This window comes from Mustela nivalis, assembly GCF_964662115.1.
Source record: "Mustela nivalis genome assembly, chromosome: 16".
Classification (NCBI taxonomy): Eukaryota; Metazoa; Chordata; class Mammalia; order Carnivora; family Mustelidae; genus Mustela; species Mustela nivalis.
The window spans coordinates 67,347,726-67,371,233 of NC_139035.1; the positions used below are offsets into that span (position 1 = coordinate 67,347,726).

General features: G+C 51.0%; 1 protein-coding gene across 49 annotated transcripts in view; it reads left to right on the forward strand.

The window, feature by feature from the left end:
- The first annotated feature begins 80 nt into the window (after positions 1 to 80).
- GON4L (gon-4 like) overlaps positions 81 to 23,508 on the forward strand; it is a 62,921-nt gene continuing 39,493 nt past the window's right edge. For 8 of the 49 annotated variants that reach the window (XR_014304061.1, XR_014304062.1, XM_082703266.1 and 5 more), the window contains exons 1-8: positions 87 to 426; positions 3,978 to 4,508; positions 9,523 to 9,714; positions 17,864 to 18,057; positions 18,600 to 18,674; positions 18,851 to 18,901; positions 22,342 to 22,392; positions 22,694 to 22,789. Coding sequence is in view for 42 of the 49 variants with exons in the window: in XM_082703266.1 (XP_082559392.1) it covers positions 411 to 426; positions 3,978 to 4,508; positions 9,523 to 9,714; positions 17,864 to 18,057; positions 18,600 to 18,674; positions 18,851 to 18,901; positions 22,342 to 22,392; positions 22,694 to 22,789 (1,206 nt within the window). In the remaining 7 variants the exon portion in view is untranslated. Of the gene's footprint in view, positions 427 to 539; positions 985 to 1,372; positions 1,541 to 3,977; positions 4,509 to 9,522; positions 9,715 to 17,863; positions 18,058 to 18,599; positions 18,675 to 18,850; positions 18,902 to 22,341; positions 22,393 to 22,693; positions 22,790 to 23,508 lie in introns of those variants that run through there. The other 41 variants (XR_014304060.1, XM_082703274.1, XM_082703278.1 and 38 more) reach the window with 19 other exon arrangements.

Below are 23,508 nucleotides of genomic sequence, written 5' to 3' on the forward strand. Positions count from 1 at the left end.
CCGCCTTCTCCCGAACGGCCCTCGGCAGGAGGCTCCGCCCCCGCCCGAAGAGCTCCGGAAGCCGGGCCCCGCCCCCTTCCGGAAGCGGGAGGACCGCTGCGGCCGCGAGGCTTCCTGGAGCGCGAGACCGCGCCCCCGGGCGGGCTGTGGGTCGGTGCGGCGGGAGCCCCGCGGCCCGGCCGGCGTCCTGCAGGCCCCGGGCTACGTGCCGCCGTGGAACGTTCCGGCTGACGGGGGGCTCAGGGGTTTGGGCAAACCGCGCGCTCCGCGGCCCGCGCTCCCGTGTCGCTGGCCGTGACCGTGACGCGGCTGGAGTCCGCCCCGCGGGACCCCGGCGACCTCGCAAGCCGCCGAGGCGCGGCTGAGAGACCAGACCGGGTGGCGGGGGCGCAACGGAGCCGGGGCCGGGAATGCCCGCAGACGCAGGTGGGCTGGTGGCGCGCGCCTTAAAGCTCCGGCTCCGAGCGGGCGGCCGGGGCGCGGCGGCCTGCGCCGGGCATTTCCCGTCCACGAGGGTCAGCGCGCGCCCGCGCACACACACACACGCCCGCGCACACACGCGCGCGCACGCGGACGGGAGGCGGGCGAGCGAGCAAAGCCGCGGCGCGGCGAGTTCCGCAGGCCCGGGAGCGCGGCGCAGACCGAGCTCCGAGCTTCCAGAGGCTTCCCTGGCGCCGGGGAGAGGCGGTGATGTGGCGGGCGCAGTCCTGGCAGTCGCCCCACGGTTGCCGCAGCCCCGCTCTCGCGGTCCGCCGCGGCTGCGCTCCTGCCTGCGGACGGGGTCGGGCCGAAGCGTTCACACGCGTGGACTCGGCGGCGCGTCCCCCGGCGTCGGGGGAGCACCGGGGCTCCAGAAATCACTGCTCCGTGCCCAGCCCGTGCGTCCGAGGGGCCTGCGCTCCGCCCGGGCCCCTCCCGAGCACCGACCGCGGCGCCCTGGCAGCGCGCGCGTCCGCGGAGTCGCCCCCCAGCCGGGCCCGGAATGTGCGTGTGACCTGGAGGGTGTGACCTGGAGGGTGTGACAGCCGCGGTCGCCCAGGCTCTCCCGTGCGCACCGCGTCGCCCGTGGGGGCGGCGTCCGTGCGGACCCCGTGTGGGGTGCGGAGGGCCGTGCACGCGGGCAGCGCCGGGCCGCGGCCGAGCCCGCCTGGTTCGATCCGTGCGACGCTGGGAGTCCGGCTCCGGCCGCGCTAGGGGCTCGCCCTTTCCTCGGTCCCGTGCTGCGGGTATCTCGCGGCGGGCAGGGTTACCTGTCAAGCGACACCACGGAATCGCGAGCCCCAGCTTAGTCCGGAGCAGGACAGCTCCACGCACGGAGGCGGCCGGGGCTCGCCCCGAAGTTTCCGCCCGACGGCGGCCGCGCCGGCTTCCCCCGCGCCCCCCTCCCCCGCTCCCGCCCCGCGTGCACGGCGCCCGGAGGCTGGCGCATGCTCCTTGGCGGCCCGGCGGCGCGCGCGCTCGGGGGCGCGCACGTCCGGCGCTGCCGTTGGCCGACTTCCGGCGGGAGCGGAGCGGGGTTTCCGCGGGATCCGGCCGGCTGGTGAGGGCGGCGGGGCGCGTGCGGTGGGGCGGGAAGAGGGGTCGGGCCGGCGCGGGGTGCGCGACGGTGCCGGGCTGGGCGTGGGGGCCCGGCCGCCGGTCGGCGCCGAGGTGGGGAGCGCGGCGAGGACTCCCCTTTGGAACCTGTGCCCGGGAGGGGCCCGCGCCGGCGCTGCCCGGGGTCGCGTTCAGTCCCCCGCGGCGGGGACTCCAGCTCCCGCAGCCGGGCCTTCGGCAGCGGCCGCGTTTCGGGTGCCCCGAGCCGCCGTCTGCACGCCGCTCCGTCGGATGGGCGCTCTCTGCCTCCGGTCCTTTTTCTTTTCTCAGCCTGTCATTCATCTCCGAGCTGTAGGACCCGCGCAGGCTGCGCCCGCCCCACCTCTCACCTGCTCCCCAGCCTCCCTCCCCGGGGCCCGCAGAACCTTCACGTGCCTGCCTGTTGAGCTTTAAACAATCAAGATTGGGACGTTGGCTGGTTTGCGGCCCAGGGTGGGGTTCCTTCCTGCTGCCTGGAGAAACTGACTTAGGGAGGTTTATTTTATTTTTAAAAACTATCTATTTGAGGGGCGCCTGGGTGGCTCAGTGGGTTAAGCCTCTGCCTTCAGCTCAGGTCAAGATCTCAGGGTCCTGGGATCAAGCCCCGCATCGGGCTCTCTGCTCAGCAGGGGGCCTGCTTCCTCCTCTCTCTGCTGCCTCTCCGTCTACTTGTGATCTCTGACGGTCAAATAAATAAATAAAATCTTTAAAAAAAAAAAAAAACTATCTATTTGATAACAGTCTCTCCCCGACGTGGGGCTCGAACTCACAGCCCTGAGAACAAGAGTTGTACCTGCACTCCCGACTGAGCCGGCCGGGCGCCCCTGAATTGGGGAGTTTTAAAATAACCTTATAGTTCGGACTCTGGACTTTCTTAGTCCTCTATTCAGGCTTTCGTGGGGGACCCTGGCAGATGGGCATCGTCAGTGAGGAAGAACTCAGCGCTGTACAAGGCAACTTACTGTATTCCTGAACCTATTTTATGAGAGTAAGGTTTTTTTTGGCTAGAAAGATGCCATGGGTTTTCATACATTGCTTAACTCCTGGTCCAAATGCTACATAGACTAAACACCAAATGGGAAGTTCATACCCTCTCTCGTTTGCTCTTTTCTTCTGGAAACATTCATTGAGTATGCCGTTGGCAGATCCTGCCAAGTACTAGGGGTACCAGTTGGAAAAGTCCTTTTTCTCAGAAAGCCCGTAGTTTTGGGGGGAGGAGATGGGAAAGAGATGGACAAGAGAATGACAAAAGTGATAAATACTGTAAAAGAGCTTTGCAAACAGGTGCTCTAAGAACATAAAAGATACCCTCTAGCTTGCGTTAGTGTTGCCTTTAAACTGAATAACTGGAATTGAAGCCAAGAGTCAGGAAGTGACATAGCATGGAGAATAGTGGAACTTTCTTGTTTTCAGCACAAAATTTCTGTTAATGTAGCTTAATCTTTTTAAACAATCATGCTTTGCTTTTGGATTGTTTCTGTTTTTTTTTTTTTTTAAGATTTTATTTATTTACTTGACAGAGAGATCACAAGCAGGCAAAGAGGCAGGCAGTGAGAAAGAAGGGGAAGCAGGCTCCCCACCAAGCAGAGGGCCCAATGCGGGGCTCCATCCCAGGACATTGAGATCATGACCTGAGGCGAAGGCAGAGGCTTAACTCATTGAGCCAAGCAGGCACCCTAGATTGTTTCTGTTATTGGAACTACCTGTTTATGAAAACAGCAGTAGCAAACATTATTGATCTAATAAATTGCTGTCTAATGACGTAGATACTGTTTTTATTTCATTAAAAAAAATTTTTTTTTTTTACGAGATTTTATTTATTTATCTGAGGGAGAGGGATCCAGCCCGAGAGAACAAGTGGGGGAGGGGCAAACCTGCTGAGCAGGGAGCATGACCCGAGCCAAAGGCAGCTGCTTCACGGACTGAGCCACCCAGGTGCCCCTATTTTGTTGTATAGCTGAAGAAGCTGAGATTGAGTTTAAATAATTTATGTGGGGCCACAAAGCTGGGGAGGGGCTGGCTTGGGAACCAGATGGAGTTTGACTCCACGGTTTGCTGCCAGCATTGTGCTTTTCTGCCTCCCAGACGGTAACCCTTGTAACCACATTTACTAATCATGTACTGTGTCATTCTTACAACTCCGAGGTAAGCACAGTTACTGTCCTTTACAGTGGACGAAACTCAAGATCAGAGAGGTTACATCAGCCAAGATAGTGTACTTAGTGGGAGTGGAGCTAGGGTTTGAGCACCACGCTCTAACCACAGTCTCTCACTTCCCACTTGTATATTTGGTGTAAATACTGTGTCCCTGACTGAGGGTGAATAAGCAGAAAGGTACTTGAAGAAATGCTGGTATCAGTGATTAATCTGAGGGTAATGAGAACTTGCTTTTCGCCTTTCAGGATGGAACAGGAGTGGGCCTTGTACAATGTTGCCCTGTAAGAAGAGAAGGACTACGGTGACAGAGTCCCCACAGCACCAGGGCAGCCAGGAGGGAGAGGACCCCGACCTGGAGTCGGTTGTTAAATCATCGTCTGACCAGGTGAAAGACTGGGGCTCGGCGTCCCCCTCCGGGGGTCTGAGCCACGGCAGAGTGGCAGGCCTCGAGGTGGAGTCCGTGCAGGACGCTGGAAGTCAGCTTGCTGGGGAGGACTCGTGTTTGAGCTCTAGGGGGCTCACCCAGGACACAGATGCACCAGTTCTAGAAGCTGTTGATGCAGCCATCTCTCAGGGACTCCCGCTGCCTTCCTTGGAGACTTCCCAGCCACTTCATGTACACATCGGGAGAGGAAAAGTCCAGACAGCCGGCTCAAGGAGAGGGAAGAAGGTCGCGCTCAGGCCTGGGCTTGTTCCCCAAGAAGACAGAGGTGATCACCCTCTTCCAGAGGAGCCTTTCTCAGGAGAGCCGAGTGAAGAAGTCAAGGAAGAAGGAGGTAAGACGCGAACGGCTGTTTCCCGTGACACAGCGCTTCGCCCCCATCCTCCCTGCGGTTCCTCTGCGAGGCAGTGTTTCCGACGGGTGTGCTGATGCACTGTGTAATCGGGACTGCGCGGCTCATAAGGGTCGACAGTCAGCTTTATGAGCAGATGGAGACTTTCTTTTCTTCTCCCTCCCGTTCCTGAGTTCCTCTTCCATGTCCTTTTCTTTCTCTTACTCTCAGCGGTCTGGAGAGGTGAACCATTTTGTGTGTGTGTGAACCTTTTGTGATTGGTGGGCATCCGTGAAGTCGGGCTCGTGGGGGAGGGTCAGCGGCGTAAGGGGACAGACTACTGCCTGGGACATTGGATGGGGCTCTGCAAAGATGACATAATCCTTAGGACTTGAGGAGTGAGTTGTGGTTTGACAGTTGTTGGCACGGGGTATCGTAGGCCGAGAGCAGGACGTGCAGAGTTCAGGGCCCAGGGGGATGGCGAGGTGTTGGGTTGGAAGAAGTGAGAGATGACTTCAGAGCGGTTGATTATGTTTCGATCACGAAGGGCTTTGTTTTTCCTGCTCGAGCACTTGAACTTTTCCTGTAGGCGATAGCCGGTTCATAAATGAAAGAAGCAGAAGGCGTAGTTCTCACCTCTGAAAGCTTGTGGTCTAGTTGGGAAGACAGGACATAAACACGTAATCTGCGTGGAGCAGCTGGAGGCGAGCAGACTACCCAGAGCCTTGCCTTCTCCCCCGAGACCTTCCGAAAGCATGCACCGCCCTGTTGGCAGTGAGGCGGGAAGAAGGGCCGTCTCTCTCTGTAGGGAGAGGAGACTTGTACCGTTTCAGTCATGCGTCCTCGGGATGGTGGCACAGGCGTCGGAGGGGCTGAAAATGGGTCGGGCGTTAGGTGTGCAGAGTGGGAGGTGTGCTTTGGGGCCACCAAGGACAGACAGAACTCCGAGACTGGAGCGGGCAAGAGCAGGAGGAGAAATGACCAGGGCGTTCGTCGCGCTTCCTCAAGGAAAGGGATGTGGAGGAAGTGGACCGGCTCGGGCTGAGAAGGATGACAGGAGGGGGACCTGGAGAGAGGATAGGAGAAGTTGGGAAGGAGCAGAGCTCTGAGAACGAGGCACCTCCTGTGAAGGTTAGTGACGAAGGAGAGAGAATGGGACCCGGCAGGGTTGGGCGTGGTTGAGAGTGGGCGCGGGAGAGCTCCTGGGATCAGATGATGGAGTTGGGGGGGGGGTCCGGAGGGGGGGCACACACTGGCTGACATGCAGCGGGAGAGCGGGGGCAGCCAGGGAGGCCGTGAGTCCCCGAAATGGCATCTCCACGCTTGGCTGTGTCTGGAGGGGAAGTGGGCGAACCTGGAGAGGACGCAGGATTCTGGTGCCAGTAGGGAAGGGATGGGTAATTCACTAGGGTTCAAAGTCACGCAGCTGCTGAAGAGTGGAATCTAGAGATGTTTTCAGTGGTTTGTTCACAGATGTCCAAGTGCAGGTGAAGAAAGTGTAGCTGACCTTGAGGCGGGAGCGGCTGAGGGTTATCTGTCACGCCGCCCCTCTTCCTTAAGCTCCGTCCTTGGAAGTGAATTCTACCATCATGCACTTTAATGAGCTGTAACACCAGTGAAAGAAGAACTTTAGGAGTGTCTATCCAGAATCCTTTTTTCCCCCAGTACCTTTTTTTTTTCTCTTTTTTGCGGAATAGAAATATAACATACAAAACAGAAAGGAAGAAAGAAGATTGGGAATTCATATATATGCATTTTGAATAATGAAAAGTTTAAAGAAGAAAAATCTTATTTTTATTTTCTTTACAGTCTTACTCTGTACAGTAATTACCATTGAAATTTAGCATTGGGGCGCTTGGCTGGGTCAGTCATTGGAGCGAGCGACTCTTGGTCTCTGGGTTGTAAGTTTGAGTCCCATGTTGGGTGTAGAGATTACTTAAAAGTAAAATCTTAAAAAAAAAAATTTTGTTGTTTTGTTGTTTTGCTTTAAGTAACACCTAGTATTATAATTATGTAAAAAAAAAACCCAAAAAAGTCTGGGTTGTTTTGGAGTGTAGCCGCTCCCCTTTGTCCGTGGTGTCCGTTACCTGCGTCAGCCACGGTCTGGAAGCCGATGACGCTCCCGACTTCACCTCCTTGGAAGGTGGCTCAGTGGCTGCCTGATGCCGCGCTGTCCGTCTTGGGCCCTCCGTCCCTTCATCCCCTCACGTAGGCATCGCATCGTCTCCCACCATCACAAGAAGAAGAGTGAGTACAGGGTAGTAAGGTATTTTGAGAGACAGAGAGCACATGTGTATGACTTTTGTTAGAGTACATTGTTATAATTGTTCTGTTACTAGTGATTGTTCATCTCACTGCCAGATTCATGAATTAAATCATCACAGGACTATACAGGAGGAAACACGTTGTGTGTAGGGTTCAGCGGCTAGGGTTCAGTACTGTGGGACGTTTCAGGTATCACAGGGGCTTTTGGAACCTGTGTCCCGGGGAACCAACAGGGGGCCACTGTGTCAGCGTGTTGCTACAGTGTGAACACTGAAATCATGTTTCCAAGCTGCAGGTGCTAGTGATTAAGCCTAGCCTGTGTTGGTGTGTATTCTAACAGAATTTTAGCCCCTACCCCTCTATTTTTTTTTTTTTTTAATTTTAATTGTGTGTGTTTTTTTTAACCATTTACATACCCTGATTTCTACTTAACTTTTTTTTGCCTTTTAAAGTGATTAACTCAGTCAGATTTCAGCTTATAATTAGTTGACTTGTACAGTTCTCAGCTAATTGTTTTCATGTTATCAATCCACACAGACCAGCAGTAAACAAGGTACAGATGTGCTTTGTGGAGTTTCCCCTCCCCTGCTCTGTCTTACCCTTCTCAGCTTCCCTTTCGAGAGGCTCTGAGCATCTAGCACACGGAGAGAGGAAAGGAGGAGTGGGGTTCCTGTGGGGTTCTCTGAGACGGGAGTTAGATTGAGAAGCCATGGGATGTGGTCATTAGAAGGAACGTTTTGGGGGCACCTGGCTGGCTCAGTTGGAAGAGAATGTGACTCTTGATCTCAGGGTGGTGAGTTTGAGCCCCGTGTTGGTGTAGAGATTACTAAAATCAATAAAACTTGAAAAGAAAAGGAACCTTTTCTCTATGGCTGGTAAACTGTAGGGACAGTGTTACAGTTTTTCCAAGTACGTTTTAGGTAGTAGACGTATCGATGGAAACTACCAAAGTGAACTTCTGGCATGTTTATTTAATAAGTCTCTTATGTTGGTTCGGTTTTGAAAACGTTGACATCATTAATTGTGCAGCTTGTCCGAGACTGTTGAGGAAAGGAGGGCACTGTGCTGTTTATTAAAGTTCTCTTTTCTGAGAAATTTGGCTGAGAGCAACTTTGGATTTGGTGGGTTTGGGATCTGACTCCTTGTCTGGTCCCCGAGAAAGGCAAAGCCGTGGGACGTTTTAAAATTGCAGAGTGCTGGGGCGCCTGGGCAGCTCAGTGGGTTAAGCCTCTGCCTCTGGCTCAGGTCATGATCTCAGGGTCCTGGGATCGAGCCCCACATTGGGCTCTCCGTTCAGTGGGGAGCCTGCTTCTCCCTCTCTTTCTGCCTACTTGTGATCTCTCTCTCTCTGTCATATGGGTAAATAAAATCTTAAAAAAAAAAAAAAAAATTGCAGAGTGCTCCTGGGCTCCAGAAGTGAAGCTGGAGGTTGAGAGTGTGAGTAAATCAGGACTGACTCATGGCTTCTTTAGGATTAAATCTTTTTTTCTTTGTTGGGGGAGAGGATGGTCCTGTTTATTTACTTATTTAGTTTTAAAAGATTCTATTTATTCATTTGACAGAAAGAGCACAAGCAGGGGGAGAAGCAGGCAGAGGGAGAAGCAGGCTCCCTGGCAAGCAAGGAACCCGATGAGGGGCTCGATCCAGGACCTTGGGGTCATGACCTGAGCCGAAGGGAGACCCTTAACTAACTGAGCCACCCAGGCCTCCCAGGGATGGTCCAGTTTAAAACCATGTTTACAAAACGAAAGAAACCAGGTTGACAACATGAGGACGGCTCTGCGTAGAGCATTGATCTCTGCTTTGAACATGTGTAGACTGTACTCCACAGACATGGAAACAGTTCAGAGATACCGGCAGTGCACCGTGAAAATTCGCGCACCTTGTCCCTGTGCTGTCACCCCCCCGGCCCCGGTGCTTGTCCCTGTGCTGTCACCCCCCGGCCCCGGTGCTTGTCTCAGGAGCCAGCAGTCACTGTCCAGCACACCTGTTCTGCCTGGGTTTTCCTCCCCGTGAAGCTTGGTTCTCACGTCGACTTTTGCTACAGAATGAATGTTCCCTTGCTTTTTAAACGCCCTGTCTTTCCCGGCAGAAGGATAGCACTCGTTGAGAGTTGAGATGGAGAGGGGACAGTTGTCTCATGGACTGTGGAACCGTACGCTGATAGTTCTACGGCGGTTTGTACGCTAATGCTCTGTAGGATCTACTCAGTCAGAAAGTTCAGGACATTTACAATGGGTATTGCTTACGGTGGGCAGAACGTGGTGTTAATGGTTGTCCGTATAAGATGCTCCTTTGTCAACAGGAGTGTAACAGCCCCTCCCCCCACCAATGATGGTTCTGATTTCTGCATAGGAAAAAAGTGCATAACTCAAAGCATATTAGCAGTAGAAAGACTTTGGGGTGCCTGGCTGGTTTAGTCGGTAGAGTGTGTGGCTCCTAATCTCAGGGTCATGAGTTCAAGCACCATGCTGGGCGTGGAGCCTACTTAAAAATTAAGAGGGTAAAAAAAAGTAGTAGACTGTAGCCATTACGTGGTTCAATACCTGACATTATAGGTGAGTGCCTTGGAGCTGAGCTTTGATTCCTTACAAGCGTGTACGAGAGAGAAGAATGCCTTTATGCTGTATGCATCGTTAATGGAGTTACCCAGCGATAAAGGACTTTATAGCAAAATGCTGATTCCTACAACGTGGTATCTGGTGTGATTGATAATGGGCAAAGTGTGGAGCAATACTTGTGATTCTTCCAGGAGAACCTCAGTTGCATTCTGGAAGGGCGATGCCTTCGCCGCCCTTAGGCAGCCACTCTGCAAAGCCAGGAGCCCAGCCTGGGAAGTCCCCTCAGCCAGGAGTCTGTGGCTGTCCTCAGGAAAAGCCCCTTGGGACTCTGGCTCCGCAAGTCGAGGATGAGACAGAGGACGGTGGACTCTTCATTCCGATGGGTAGGCTTTTTTCTTCTTCTCTTTTTTCGTAATTGAAAAAAAAAACCTTTATTGAAGCATGATATGAAGTATGAATATGCAGAAAACTGCATGTGTCCTAAGATATCCTAGTTCCCTGAGTTTTTGGAGACTGAGTATACCCGTGTAGCCAGGAACCAGATCAAGAAACAGAGCATTACCTGTACCCTAAGTCATCTGTTTCAGTTGTTACTGGCGCCTCCCCCGTGGAGGACCGTTTTTCTCCAACTTCTGGCAGCCCAGTTTGGTTCACTGCTTTGTACTTTGTATGAGTGGAGTCCTGTGTTTGTATGTCCTGTGACATACATGTGTTTTTCCACTCATCTGCTTGTGTCTCTGAAATCGACCCATGCCATTGCGTGTATCTGTAGATTCTTGGTTTTCACTGCTGTCTAGTATTCTGTTGTGTGAGTAGCCTAGGTTTTCTGTGTCTATTCAACTTTATTTATTTTTTTTTAAGATTTTATTTAATTTTTAGAGAGAGAGCTTGAGAGAGAGCAATCATGAGGGGTTGGGGGAGTAGAGGGAGAAGCAGACTCCCCGCTGAGCAGGGAGACCAATGTGGGGCTCCATCCCGGGACCCCATGATCATGACCTGAGCCCAAGGCAGATGCTCAACTGACTGAGCCACCCAGGAGCCCCTCATTTTTTAAAAAATAGATTTTATTTATTTATAAGAGAAAGAGAGAGCACGAGCAGCGGGTCAGCGTCAGAGGCTCCCTGATGAGCAGGGAGCCTGATGCAGGGCTGGAAACTAGGACACTGGGACGATGACTTGAGTTGAAGGCAGGTGCTTAACTGACTGAGCCAGCCAGCTGCTCCGTGATTTCTTTCTCTTACTGCAAATACTCGTGTTGATCATGCGCATTTCATCTGAACTTGGGGGAAGGCGCTCCAGATTTGTCTGGGGGTTTTGTTTTGTTTTGAGAAGTGGCGACGAGGAGGGACAGAGAGAGAGAATCTTAAGCAGACTTCCTGTGAGTGTGGAGCTGGACACGGGGCTCAATTTCATGCCCCTGAGCTCACAGCCTGAGCTAGAATCAAGAGTCAGATGCTTTACTGAGCCAGCCAGGCTCTCCTGTTTACACATGAGAGGGTTGAGGACTTTTTGTAGAGAGATATATATATATATATATATATATATTTTTTTTTTTTTTTCTCCCCAAGATTTTATTTATTTATTTGACAGAGAGAGATCACAAGTAGACAGAGAGGCAGGCAGAGAGAGAGAGAGGAGGAAGCAGGCTTCCCGCTGAGCAGAGAGCCCAAGGCGGGGCTCGATCCTAGGACCCTGAGATCACGAATTGAGCCGAAGGCAGAGGCCCCAACCCACTGAGCCACCCAGGCGCCCCTAGATATATATATTTTTAAAAGATTTTTAATTATTTATTTGACAGCATGAGTAGGCAGGGGAGGGAGAAGCAGACTCCTGCTGAGCAGGGAGCCTGATGCAGGGACTCCATCCCAGGATCCTGGGATCATGACCTGAGCCAAAGGCGGACACCTTACTGAGCCACCCAGGAGCCCCGTATTTTTAGAGATAGGTTGTATCAGATTAAGGGAGTTATTTTCCTCATTTTGGGGGACTTTTTTTTTTTTTTTAAAGATTTATTTATTTGACAGACAGTAAGCACAAGTAGGCAGAGCAGCAGGCCGAGGGAGAAGCAGGGAGCCTGATGTGGGACTTGATCCCAGGACCCTGGGATTAGGACCTGAGCTGAAGGCAGATGCTTAACAACTGAGCCACCCAGGCACCCCTGGAGACTTTTATCACGTAATGAATTGTACCAGTGCTTTTCTATTTCTATTAAGGTGGTCTGCAGTTTTTCTTCTTTATTCTGTTAGTGATGTGGAGATTTCTGTTGATCCTTGTTATCAGATATACTGAGATATAATTTGCATTCAACAAAGCGTATCCAGGGAGCTTTGAAACATGAATATGGTTCTGTAACTGCCACCACTGTCAGCCCATGGCACATTTCTCTTGCCCCGAAAGCTCTCTTACTGCCCGTTGCTGACCTGCCTTCTCGGCCCGGTGTCATCCGCGCCTTGCTCTGCCCTTGCCGTGCTCTCTGCTGCCTTGCCGGTGCTCACGAACGGTTGGGAGGCGCCGCGTCTGCCGCCGTCGCCTGGTGTAGCGCTTTGGAGAGTCACTCGTGTCCTTTCCATCGCCGAGTAGCGCTGATGGACATTTGGGTTGTTTCCAGGTTTTGCCTGAAGATGCTGTAAACATTGACATATTAGGTCTTTGACAGACGTAAGTTTTCATTTTTCCCGAGTGGATCACCAGGAGGGCCATTTCGGGGCTTAGGGCGGACGCACGTGTAACTTGATGGAGGCCGCGACCCGTTTTCCGACGGGGCTGCACCGTCTGACGCTCTCGGCAGCCGCTTGAGATCACGGCCTGTCCCTGCCTGGGCGGCAGCTGTCGGACATTTACGTTTTATCCATTTCAGTAGGTGTATTTCTTTGCGGTTTGAACTTGCCTTTCCCTAAGGAAGAGTAATATAGGGCCTGTTTTCACGTGTTTGTTGACCATCTGTAGAGCTCTGGTTCCTTAGGGAGGTGGTTCCGTGACCTGCGAACAGGAGCTGGTTGGCCTTCCTCTCCCGCTTGTTCGTCTTTCCTGTCTTCCTTTCTCTTTCTTCCTCTTTCCTCTTTGTCTCCCTCTTCTTCCTCTTCCTCTGTCCGTCCTGCTTTGCTGAGCGCTGGAGAGGACCCTCAGTGCTACCCAGAGGAGTGACGCGAGCGGGAAGCCCCCCTGCGCTTGGCCCCCGGGAGAGCACTTGGTCGTCCCCGGGAGCCGGAGGCAGTTCTCTGCTCCCCCGGAGTTGTGCTGAATTGATGTCGATTTGGTGAAAAGCTTGTCCTGAGTCTATTGAGATTTTCTTTTGTTCCTGCTTTTGGTCTGTTGATGTGGTGAATTATATTGATCGATTTTCAAATTTCAAAGCCATTTTGCACTTCTGGGGTAAACCACACCTTTTGATTGTGATATATTACCTTTTTATATATTGCTGGATTGGACTGGTTAATATTTTAAGGATTCGTGTACCTGTGGCCAGTAGTGTTCTTGTACTGTCTTTGGATGGTGTGGTCTTGGGGTCATGCTGACCTCGTAAAGTGAGTTGGCAAGTGTTCCCTCTTCTCTTTGTTTTTGTGTTTTTGGAAGAGCGTGTGTGAATTGGTGGTATTTCTTCCTTAAATGTGTTGTTGAATGCACCAGGTAAGTCCTCTGGGCCTGGAGTTTTTTTTGTAGACGTTTTTAATTATGAACTCTGTTGGTTCCTTTCTCCTCCTCTCCTTCCTTCCTTTTTTCCTTCCAGGTTTTATTTACTTATTTGAGAGAAAGAGAGTGAGTAAGACAGAGAGAAGGAATGGGGGGAGGGGCAGAAGCAGACTCCCCGCTGAGCAGGGAGCCCAGGACTCCAGGATCCCAGGACCCCAGGATCATGACCTGAGCCAAAGGCAGATGCTAAACCGACTGAGCACCCCAGGCGCCCCTGAACTCAGTTTCTTTAGCAGATACAGGGCTGTTCCAATTATCTACTTGTTCTTGAGTGAGCTTTGACAGCTGGTGTATTGCAAAGTATTTGTTTCATCCAACTTGTGAAAACCGTGGCATAAAGGTTTTCATAATACTCCTTTGGTGTCTTTTTTTCTTTTTTTTTTTTCTTTTTAACAATTTTATTTATTTATTTGAGAGAGGGAGAGAACATGAGTGCACAGGCACACGTGAGTTAAGGGAGGGTCAGAGGAGAGAGAATCTAGGTGGGCTCCATGCTCAGCAGGGCTGCATCCCAGGACCCTGGGATCATGACCTGAGCCGAAGTCTGACGCTTAACAGCTTAACTGACTGAGCCCCCCAAGCGCCCCCTACTTATTACATATTTTAATAATAGTATTTGAGGCATCCGTTTCCCTTTAAGCACTGGTGGTAGCTGTGCCCCACACCCGTGCTGTGTTGTATTTCATGACTTCAGTTGGTGGGTAGCCCTTTGGCATATGTCCTTTGCCACACAGCTTGTTAGAAGCGTGTCGTTTGGAGAAGCCTTGCGCTCTTTCTCTTACTGGTTTCTGATTTAATTCCCTTGTCTCCTGATTGTACTTTGTATAATTCCATTCATTGTTTACTTATTGATGTTTATTTTGGAGCCCAGAATATAACCACCCCCCCTTTATTCAGGTGTTGAATATAATCTTTATGGTAGTTCTTCCATTTGTATTCGAAGAGAGCAGGCACTCTGTTGTTTGGAGGCGACTGACTGTTCTCTCAAAGCTGATTCGGCCGGTTGATAGCATCGTCTGGTTCTTCCCTTTTTACAGCTTTGTATGTGGGGCGGTCTGTTTGTCACTTACCGGGAAAGACATAATGAGGTCTCCAACTTTAACTGTGGATCTGTCTGTATTTCCTTTCGGTTCTGCCTATTTTATTTCTTAGTCTTATTTATTTAAATAAAAATTTATTTATTTATTTGAGGGAGAGAGAATGCACGTATGACTTATTTAGTTGAGGGAGAGAGAATGCACGTATGACTTATTTAGTTGAGGGAGAGAGAATGCACGCATGTGGCAGGGAGGGGCGGAGAGAATCTTAAGCAGACCTGTACCCAGCACAGAACCCAATGCGCCCAGCACAGAACCCAGTGCGTGGCCCAACCTCACTGCCCTGGGGAGATCGTGACCTGAGCTCATTAGGTGGCAGGAGGTGGCTGCTGGAGCTTCTGAGCCCGCCAGGCGCCCCAGGTTTTGCTTAGGTAGGTGATCTCTGCACCCCATGTGGGGTTCACGTTCACACCCCCAGATCAAGAGTCGCATGCCCTTCTGACTGAGCCTGTGCGGTGCCTCTTACAAAGACTTTATTTTTGGTATTCTCTGTACCCAGTGTGGGGTTTGAAGTGACAACCCTGACATCAGGTGTCCCATTCTCTACCAGCTGGGCCAGTCAGCTCCGTGGGCTCATTCAGTTCAGTGTCTGACGCTCTGTTTGGGCTCTGGTCATGATCTCGGGGTGTGGGATGGGGCCCTGCTGCAGGCTCCCCAGTCAGTCCAGAGTCCGCTTGGGGTTCTCTCTATCCCTTGCTTGTGCATGTGCTCGTGTGCTCTCTTGTTTTCCCTGGAATAAATAAAAAACTTAAAAGAACAATTATTAAATTTTTACTTTTACCACATCCAAAACAATACAAGAACTTTATAGCAAGCAATTTCACTCCATGTATCTACTCCTGTCTTTTGTGTTATTAATACTATATTTTACTTTTTTGTAAGTTTTAAATCCCTAAGATGTTATTTTCACTACTTTAGTCAGTCAGTATTCATTTACATTCATCACAGAGTTAATCTTTCTGGTGTTCTTTGATTCATCCTGAAGTTTTTTTGTTGTTGTTTTTTAAGATTTTATTTATTCGACAGGGAGAGACACAGCAAGAGAGGGGACACAACAGGGGGAGTGGGAGAGGGAGAAGCAAGCCTCCCCCGAGCACAGAACCCAATGTGGAGCCGATCCCAGGACCCTGGGATCAGGACCTGAGTTGAAGGCAGACGCTTGACAACTGAGCCCCCCAGGTGCCCTCATCCTGAAGTTCTTTGCTTTGCCTTTATCTGGGATTTTTTTTTTTTTCCTTTTGAAGATTTTCCTTTAGTATTTCTTATGAATCTGGTCTTATTTATGTCAGTGAATTATCTCAGATTTTGTCTGGAAACAAAATATATTTAGTTTTGTTTTTCTTTATTATTTGTATCTTTGTTTCTATCTATGTTTCTGTCATTATTTATTTTAAGTAAGCTGGACTTCCCTTTGGGGCTTGAACTCAGACCTTGAGGTCAGGGGTCATGTGCTCTACTGACTGAATCCGCCAGGTGCCCCTGTTAAAAAAATTTTTTTAAAGAGATTTTATTTATTTATTTGACAGAGGTCACAAGTAGGCAGAGAGGCAGGCAGAGAGAGGGGGAGGAAGCAGGCTCCCCGCTGAGTGTAGAGCCTGATTCAGGGCTCGATCCCAGGACCCTGAGATCATGACCTGAGCAGAAGGCAGAGGCTTAACCACTGAGCTACCCAGGTGCCCCTAGATTAAATTTTGCAGTTGATATTGTTATTAATAATGTGATAGGATAGGAGCTTCCATGGGTGTCCGAAATCCTTGTTCTTCTTCTCCTGGGTCATTGTTGCTGTGGCGCAGGGAAGATGAGGAGGGAAGGCGTGTAGCAGAAGCCAAGGCCTGGCTCGGTTGGTCTGCATGAGCGGGGGTGCAAGACGGTGGGGGCATCGGAAAGAGGCGGTCCGGAGCAGTGCGGAGAGAATGGGTGGAGAACTGGTGAGGCGAGAAGAGAGATACACAAGGATCTTCAGGGAGTCGGTGTATAATTCCCCTTTTGCTGGTTTCTCAAAATACAAGTGGTAAAGAGCTTTATCATTCTTTAGGTGCTTTGGGAGGTTTTGTAATTCTTTGCAGGTGTCTTCTTGTTGGTCATACCTTGAAGCAGCACGGTTGATTCAGAAGGTACCACTCTGAGATGTGCATGTTTGAATTCTGCCTTTTCTTTTTTTCCCTTAAAAATCATTATCAGAAAGATTGCCATATTATTTAAAGCTCTTTGTAGACATTTTTACTTGTTTTCTCCCTTGCTTGAAAAGACCATTAAAAAAAGTTTTATTTATTTAAGTAATTTCTACACCCAAGATGGGGCTCAAACCCACAACCCTGAGATCAAGCGTCACTTGCTGTACTTACTGAGCTGGCCAGGCGCCCCTAAGAAGACAAGTTTTAGTGGCTCTTGTTACAGTCCGGTGTATGTTTGTACCGGTGCTCATTTTACCATTCCTGTAATGTTGGACATTTAGTAGTTTCCTATCTTTTTGCTAAAATTTAGTACTTTCCCGTCTTTTTGCTAAAATAATTAATGTTGCAGTGAGTAATGTGATTATTAGTGTCTGCACATCTAATTGTCTCCTTAACAACAATTAACTGGATTAAGAGTTGTACACATTTATCAAATTCTCCATGTGTGTTCACAAGTGCAGAAGCAATTGTTTGAAGTCATTAATAACTTTTCGTTATGTAAATATTGCCAGGGTATGGCGTGAAGGTCACAAAATCTTTTTAGACAGAGAAGGTCACATTTATGTTAATCCTGTCTAATCCTTGTTTTCAGAGGGTAGCAGGCCTGAAAGCATTGAAAGGGTGAGAACCTCTTCTATTACATGATAATGAATCTCAAGACTTTGCAGATTCTGCTAATCTAGAAGTTTTTCCATGGGGCACCTGGGTGGCTCAGTGGGTTGAGCCTCTGCCTTCAGCTCAGGTCATGATCTCAGGGTCCTGGGATCGAGCCCCGCATCAGGGACAGGGGGAGGTGTCCCGGCTCAGCGGGGAGCCTGCTTCCTCCTTTCTCTCTGCTTACTTGTGATCTCTGTCAAATAAATAAATAAAATCTTAAAAAAAAAAAAAAGAAAAAAGAAGTTTTTCCTTTCGTCTGGTTATGTGCCCTTGTAGAACGGAGGTGACTTTGTCCTCTACCCTCTCCTTTTTTGGTACAGTTCAGAGTTTTATCCTTTCCTCCTTGTTTTTCTCTTTTCTGAACTGGGTAATGATAATGACAGATTACACTGTACACTGCTTCACTGGCATAAAGCACTCTGGTTTATATTATTTCACTTAACCTTCATGGTATCCCGGAGAGGCCCATGTCTGTATTTGCAGAAGGAGGAAATGAGACTCCTGCCGAGGCCGCCCCGCGCGGAGACACGAAGCCGGGGTTTCTGGTGTATCATCTGGGCCGCACACGGTAGTCATTAGGACTGTGGATGCCAGGGTTGGGGAGCAAGGCTTCCGAGCCCGTCTCTGCCATTACTAGCCCTTGGGAAAGTTTCTTACTCTCTCTGCCTCAGTTTCTTCATCTGTACAATGGGAAAAGCAGTAGTCCTGGCCTCCTCGGGTTCTTCGCAGCAGTAACTCCGTCTTTGTCGTGTAGAGGGCCGGCTGCCGCGCGCCCCCTGTAGCCGCCTCACCTGCCGTTTTCATTTCCAAGGCCAGCTGGCCGGCAGCCTCCTTTCTGTCGCTGTTGGCTCGCTGGGATGGGTTCTGAGAGCCGCAGTCCGGAGAGTCTCATGGTGTTCTTGGTCTATTTGCAGCAGAGCGAGGCGGTGAAGGAAGTGAGAGGAGGCGAAGAAAGAGGAGGGGCACCAAGCGGAGGCGGGACGGCCGGGGTCCCGAGGGCGGGGCGTGGGCTTGCGACCTGAAGCTGGACGCCGCGCTGGACCGCACGCTGGAGGACGGCGCCAAGCAGCACAACCTGACCGCGGTCAACGTGCGCAACATCCTGCACGTGCGTGCCGGGCGGCCTGGGCGCGGGGGCAGGACGCAGGGCTCCCGGGCTCCTAGTGTGGGACTGGCTGACGTTGGGAGGTGCCCGTGCCCCAGCCCCGCTGCACTCAGCAGCCACTTGGAAGGACCTGGGCAGGTACACCGGTCCGCTCTTCCTCCACTGCCTTGCCAGTTTGGCATGCCTGAAGGCGGTAATGTTGCAGTGGGCGCGCTCTTCTGTGGGTCTGGAGGTCCGCAGGGATGCCCGGGGCACAGTCTAAGCTGTGCACGCAGGGGTATCCGCACGGCTGATTACAGAACCTTCCTTGCTGGTTACCGTTTCCCAGACGCGTAGAGTCAGTTACCCGCACCTGCACTCCTGCTTCTGGTAGCTGTGGCGTCCGGCTTCCCTGCTCTGTTGCAGTTTGGACCTGGGTGCTTCTGGCCAGAGCCGGCCTTCCCCCACCTGGAAGGCATTTCCGTGTCCAGCGGAGGCACAGGGAAGCGGCTGTTCTCTCGTTAACACGTCTTCGTTGCATGAAGTGGGATCTCATCTTTCTGCAGGAAGTCATCACAAACGAGCACGTGGTGGCGATGATGAGGGCGGCCATCAGCGAGACGGAGGACGCGCCGGTGTTCGTGAGTAGCTGATGGTCCGCTTCCCTGCGCGGGGCAGAGCTGCTGTCGACGGGCGAGCAGGGAAGTTCGCTCGGGAGTCTGTAAACACTCGGCCAGGGGGCAGAGTTAGCATCGCGGAACCCCGCGTTCACATGAAGATTGTGACTTACTGTTTCCTTCTCATTTTCCTGCCTCAGGAACCCAAAATGACACGCTCGAAACTGAAGGAAGTGGTGGAAAAAGGAGTGGTGGGTGTTGTTTTTTTGTTTTTGTTTTTTTCCTTTCATTTGGTAAATAAGGTCTAATTCTAGGTTATTTGCTGGGGAAAAAAGATAGGAACGATTTATCACAGCCTTGGTTTGCCTCCTTCAAAGAAATATTTGTAAAAGATGAGCGGAGGCAGCGTCCAGAGCCCTCCTCCTCCTCACGTCCGTCGCCGAGGCTGTCCTGCCGCTCTGTCCACGCGGTAGACCGGGACGCGGTTGGAAGCCCTGAGTCAGAGCAGCCTTTCTGTTCAGGGGACACGTGGCAAAGGGTTTAGAGGAGTATTTATCCAAGTGTGTCCCAGGGGATACTGTATCAGGTCACCCTGTCTCTCACAAGCGCTCACTGAAATTGCGTGTTGCATGGTGCCCCTCAGACCCAGAATAGGACCCAGGAGTAGGGCCCGGGAATATGCATTATTGGAAACAGCAGGTGGTGGTTTCGCACACAGTGGGGGATGAGAGCCACAGGAAGGCTTCTGTACTCTGTAGCAGATGCTGGGACCCATTTATTTCCTGCTCAGCAAGCGCCTGTCCAGTTTGTGTTCCGTGTCCGTCGCAGGCAGGCGATGGGCGTGAGGCCGTCTGGTTTATCTCTGATAGTGACGAAGATTTCCCTAGTGGACCCCAAATGCATGTTGTTGTTTTTGTCCCTTTGTCCGGGTCTGTTCTCTGCAGCCCCATAGAAGAAATGAACCTGTTCCTCTTCCACTTGACCTTTCCTCTAGTAGAAGAAAACTAGTGTGTCTTTCTATAATATTCTTTGGTTGCTAAATGTCCCCCGGTTTTTTTTTTATCGGGCTTCACTTGACAAACAAGGCTGTGAGTACATTCACCAACCCGATCCTTTTCTCCGAATGTGCCTGGTTTGTCTGTATCCTTTGAAGAGTGTGCTTGATGTGGAGTTCCTGGCCCGGATGGGGGTTCGCTGTGCGGACCGAAGTTAGGACCTAATGTGTTCCAGACACAGCCCTCCTCCCGGTGCGGCCTAGCAGCATTGGCTTTTTGTGACGGCCACATTGTGTTCTTTTTTCCGCTGGGCTCAGCCTGGTTGCATAGAGTGAAATTTCATCTTTCTCCTGGAATTAGGTAACCCTCCCAAATGAGCACATGTGGTAGCTGTGATGAAAGTGGCTGTCAGTGAGACGAAGCTGTGTGAGTCTCCTGACGTGCAGAGTACGAGTAACAATAATTCCATATTTGATCTGGAAACAAAGAGATCCAGATCAGGCTCTGGATTGTATTGACAAGCCATGAATGAATGCAGAGAAGTTGGACGGGCCAAGACCACAGTTTAGGTGGGGGAGGGAGGGTTAGAGCCCACCGCTCTGCGCTTCTTAATGCTCAGTAGGCTGACTTCAGCACCGTCCCAGGCGCTGCCGCTCCCTGTGCTGGTGGCTTTGGCTGTAGGGAACCGAGCTGGTTCGGGCACAAACATGGGAAGGGGTGTGGACCGGTGTCAGATCATTCCCCTCACCCTGTATGGCTCCTGGCTCAACTGAGTGAGAGAAGTAGCCGGAACAGGGCTGGGCGAAGGACAGGTGGGGAGCCTAAGGCTCCTTGTGGAGACGGAACCCAAGGAGTTACACACTCCAGGGGCATTTTTTTTGTCAGCAGCATATAAAGAGCCTTAAAAAAGTTCTTTAAAAAATCTCACCCCCCTCGGGACGCCTGGGTGGCTCAGTTGGTTAAGCAGCTGCCTTCAGCTCAGGTCATGATCCCAGCGTCCTGGGATGGAGTCCCACATCTGGCTCCTTGCTCCGCAGGGAGCCTGCTTCTCCCTCTGACTCTGCCTGCCACTCTGTCTGCCTGTGCTTGATCTCCCTCTCTCTCTCTCTCTGTCAAATAAATAAATAAAATCTTAAAAAAAAAAAATTAAAAAAAAAATCTCACCCCAACTCTATTGTTTTTTTATTTACTAATTTTTTTTAAAAGAGATTTTCTGTTGGGACACCTGGATGCTCAGTCAGTTAAGCTTTGAGTCCTGGGATTGAGCTCCACATTAGGCTCCTGCTTGGCAGGGACTCTGCTCCCTCTGCCTTCTGTTCCTGGAGTTGGTGCCCACTCTCTCTCTCTCTTTCACTCTTGTTCTGTATCAAGTAAATAAAATTTTAAAAAAGACTTTATTTATTCAGGGGCACCTGGGTGGCTCTGTCATTAAGCATCTACCTTCAGCTGAGGCCATGGTCCTGGGCTCCTGGGATCAAGCCCAACATCAGGCTCCCTCGATCAGCGGGAGTCTGCTGCTCCCTCTGCTTGTGCACACATTCTCTCTCTCTGTCAAATAAATAAATAAAATATTTTAAAGAACAGACAGAGGGAGAGGGACAAGCAGCCTGTCTGCTAAACAGGGAGCCCGATGCAGGGCTTGGTCTCAGAACCCCAGGACCATGGCCTGAGCGGAAGTCAGATGCTTAACCAACTGAGCCAGCCAGGTGCCCCTCTCTACTTATTTTTTAAAGATTATATTTTATTTATTTCCGAGAGAGAGCACGTGCGCATACATGAGTTGGGTGGAGGGGCAGAGGGAGCAGGAGAAGCAGACTCCCTGCTGATCAGGGAACCCAACATGGGGCTCCATCCCAGGTGCCTGAGATCATGCATGACCCGAGCAGAAGGCAGAGGCTTAACCCACTGAGCCACCCAGGCGCCCCCAACTCTGCTATTCTAAGACATACAAGAAGTTGTCATAATTTTACAATGAATCTGTATCCCACTTAGATTTAATATCTTTAAATTTTTACCATATTTGCTTTGTATCTCTATATCTATCCCTTGTTTTTTTCCTGTATCTATTTGAAAATAAGTTGGGGACAACTTGGTACTTCACCCCTAAATCCTTCCGTAAGAACTGTCGTGGCTAGCTGTCAGGATGCAAACTTAAGATGGGTTTACGTAATTGATTAAGAAAATACTGCCGCCCGAAGGCTGCTGTTCCTATGATACCCTAGGTGTGTGTACTATTCTAGTTTACAGGTAGTTTCCAAGTTCATTGTTCCAGGTGAACACAAGTTGTGATGTAAAGTAGGCAGGACAGGGGCACCTGGCTGGCTCCATGGGTAGACTGTGACTCTTGATCTCGGGGTTGTGAGTTCGAGCTCATGGTGAGAGTAGAGTTTACTTAGAAAAATTACATTTAAAAAAGAATAATAAAGTAGGTGAGACAGATACTTTCTGTATTTATGGATAACACAGAGTCTTAATTAGCGTTAAGGCAGAAATACTAGTGATGGGAATATAATCTGTTCTCCGTTTTCTCTGGCAAATTCTCACATAGACTCGGTGTCCTCTCAGGGCAGCTCACCCCTCCCTCACCGCAGCCGCACGTTAGGTCCGTGGCTCTTTGTGATGGGGAAGAAGAAGCGAAAATGAAAACCCATTTCTTTCTGCTAAAGAACGTGATTATTTACATTCTTTGTTGGTAGGTGATTCCGACGTGGAATATCTCACCCATTAAGAAGGCCAATGAAATTAAGGTAAACTTGGAAGAGGTAATTCCTGTTCTTTTCCAGAAAGACTTCCTCGGTCTTGAAACCCATACCTCCTTTCTGTTGGTTACTTTCGGGGGGTCTGTCTTCTCGTTTTAATTCGGCCTGGTCCCCGCGCCGCCGCTCTCCGGTTCCGCTCCCGCTCGGGGTCTCCGTGCCTCTTCCCGCTGCCTCTGGCCGCTCTTCGCGCTCCGGTGGTTTCTTCCTGCTCGCTCTTCTCTTCTTTTTCAAACACCTGCGGTCTGGGTTTCCCGTGACTTCAGTTCTTTCTGTGACTGTCCTTACGTAGCCTCCTCAGTTTGTGGACATCCAGCTGGAGGAGGACGACTCGTCCGACGAGGAGTACCAGCCGGACGACGACGAAGACGACGAGACGGCCGAGGAGGTCAGTGTCCCCTTGTGAGCGTCGGCCGCGCGTTCGGACGAACGGGGCTCCGGAGGGCTTCCTTAGCGTTGTGCCCTGGTCTGTAGAGAGCAGCGAGACACGTTTCTTCTTCCTGCTCGTTTCTTCGCCTAAAACCGACTGAGAGCTGTTTTCTCCTCTTCGTACTGCCTTGATGATCTCATGTTTTGCATTGTGAACTAGAACCCACGTGTAACACACAGAACTGTGCCCAGCTTAACCACTGAAAAATACAGCCTACGTCATCACGAGGCCAGTGGTCGTGAAGTGTCCCCCAAAGGCCTTAACATAGTGTAGCCAGCGTGTCCCTTGTGCTCTTTCTTTATAGTTCTGTCACCTGGGGACGCAGCACGACACACCCTAGTCCAGTTTTGTACTGGTTCTGAACCTCAGGAGATGCATACTTGTGTCTGGCTTTTTTTTTTTTAAAGATTTTATTTATTTATTTGTCAGAGAGAGAGCGAGTGAGAGCGAGCACAGGCAGACAGAGTGGAAGGCAGAGTCAGAGGGAGAAGCAGGCTCCCCGTGGAGCAAGGAGCCCGATGTGGGACTCGATCCCAGGACGTTGGAATCATGACCTGAGCCGAAGGCAGCCACTCAACCAACTGAGCCACCCAGGCGTCCCTGTGTCTGGCTTTTTTGTTCTCTTTGTTTCCTCATTATTCCTTTGTGGTTCGTCGATACTGTTGCTTATGGGCTGC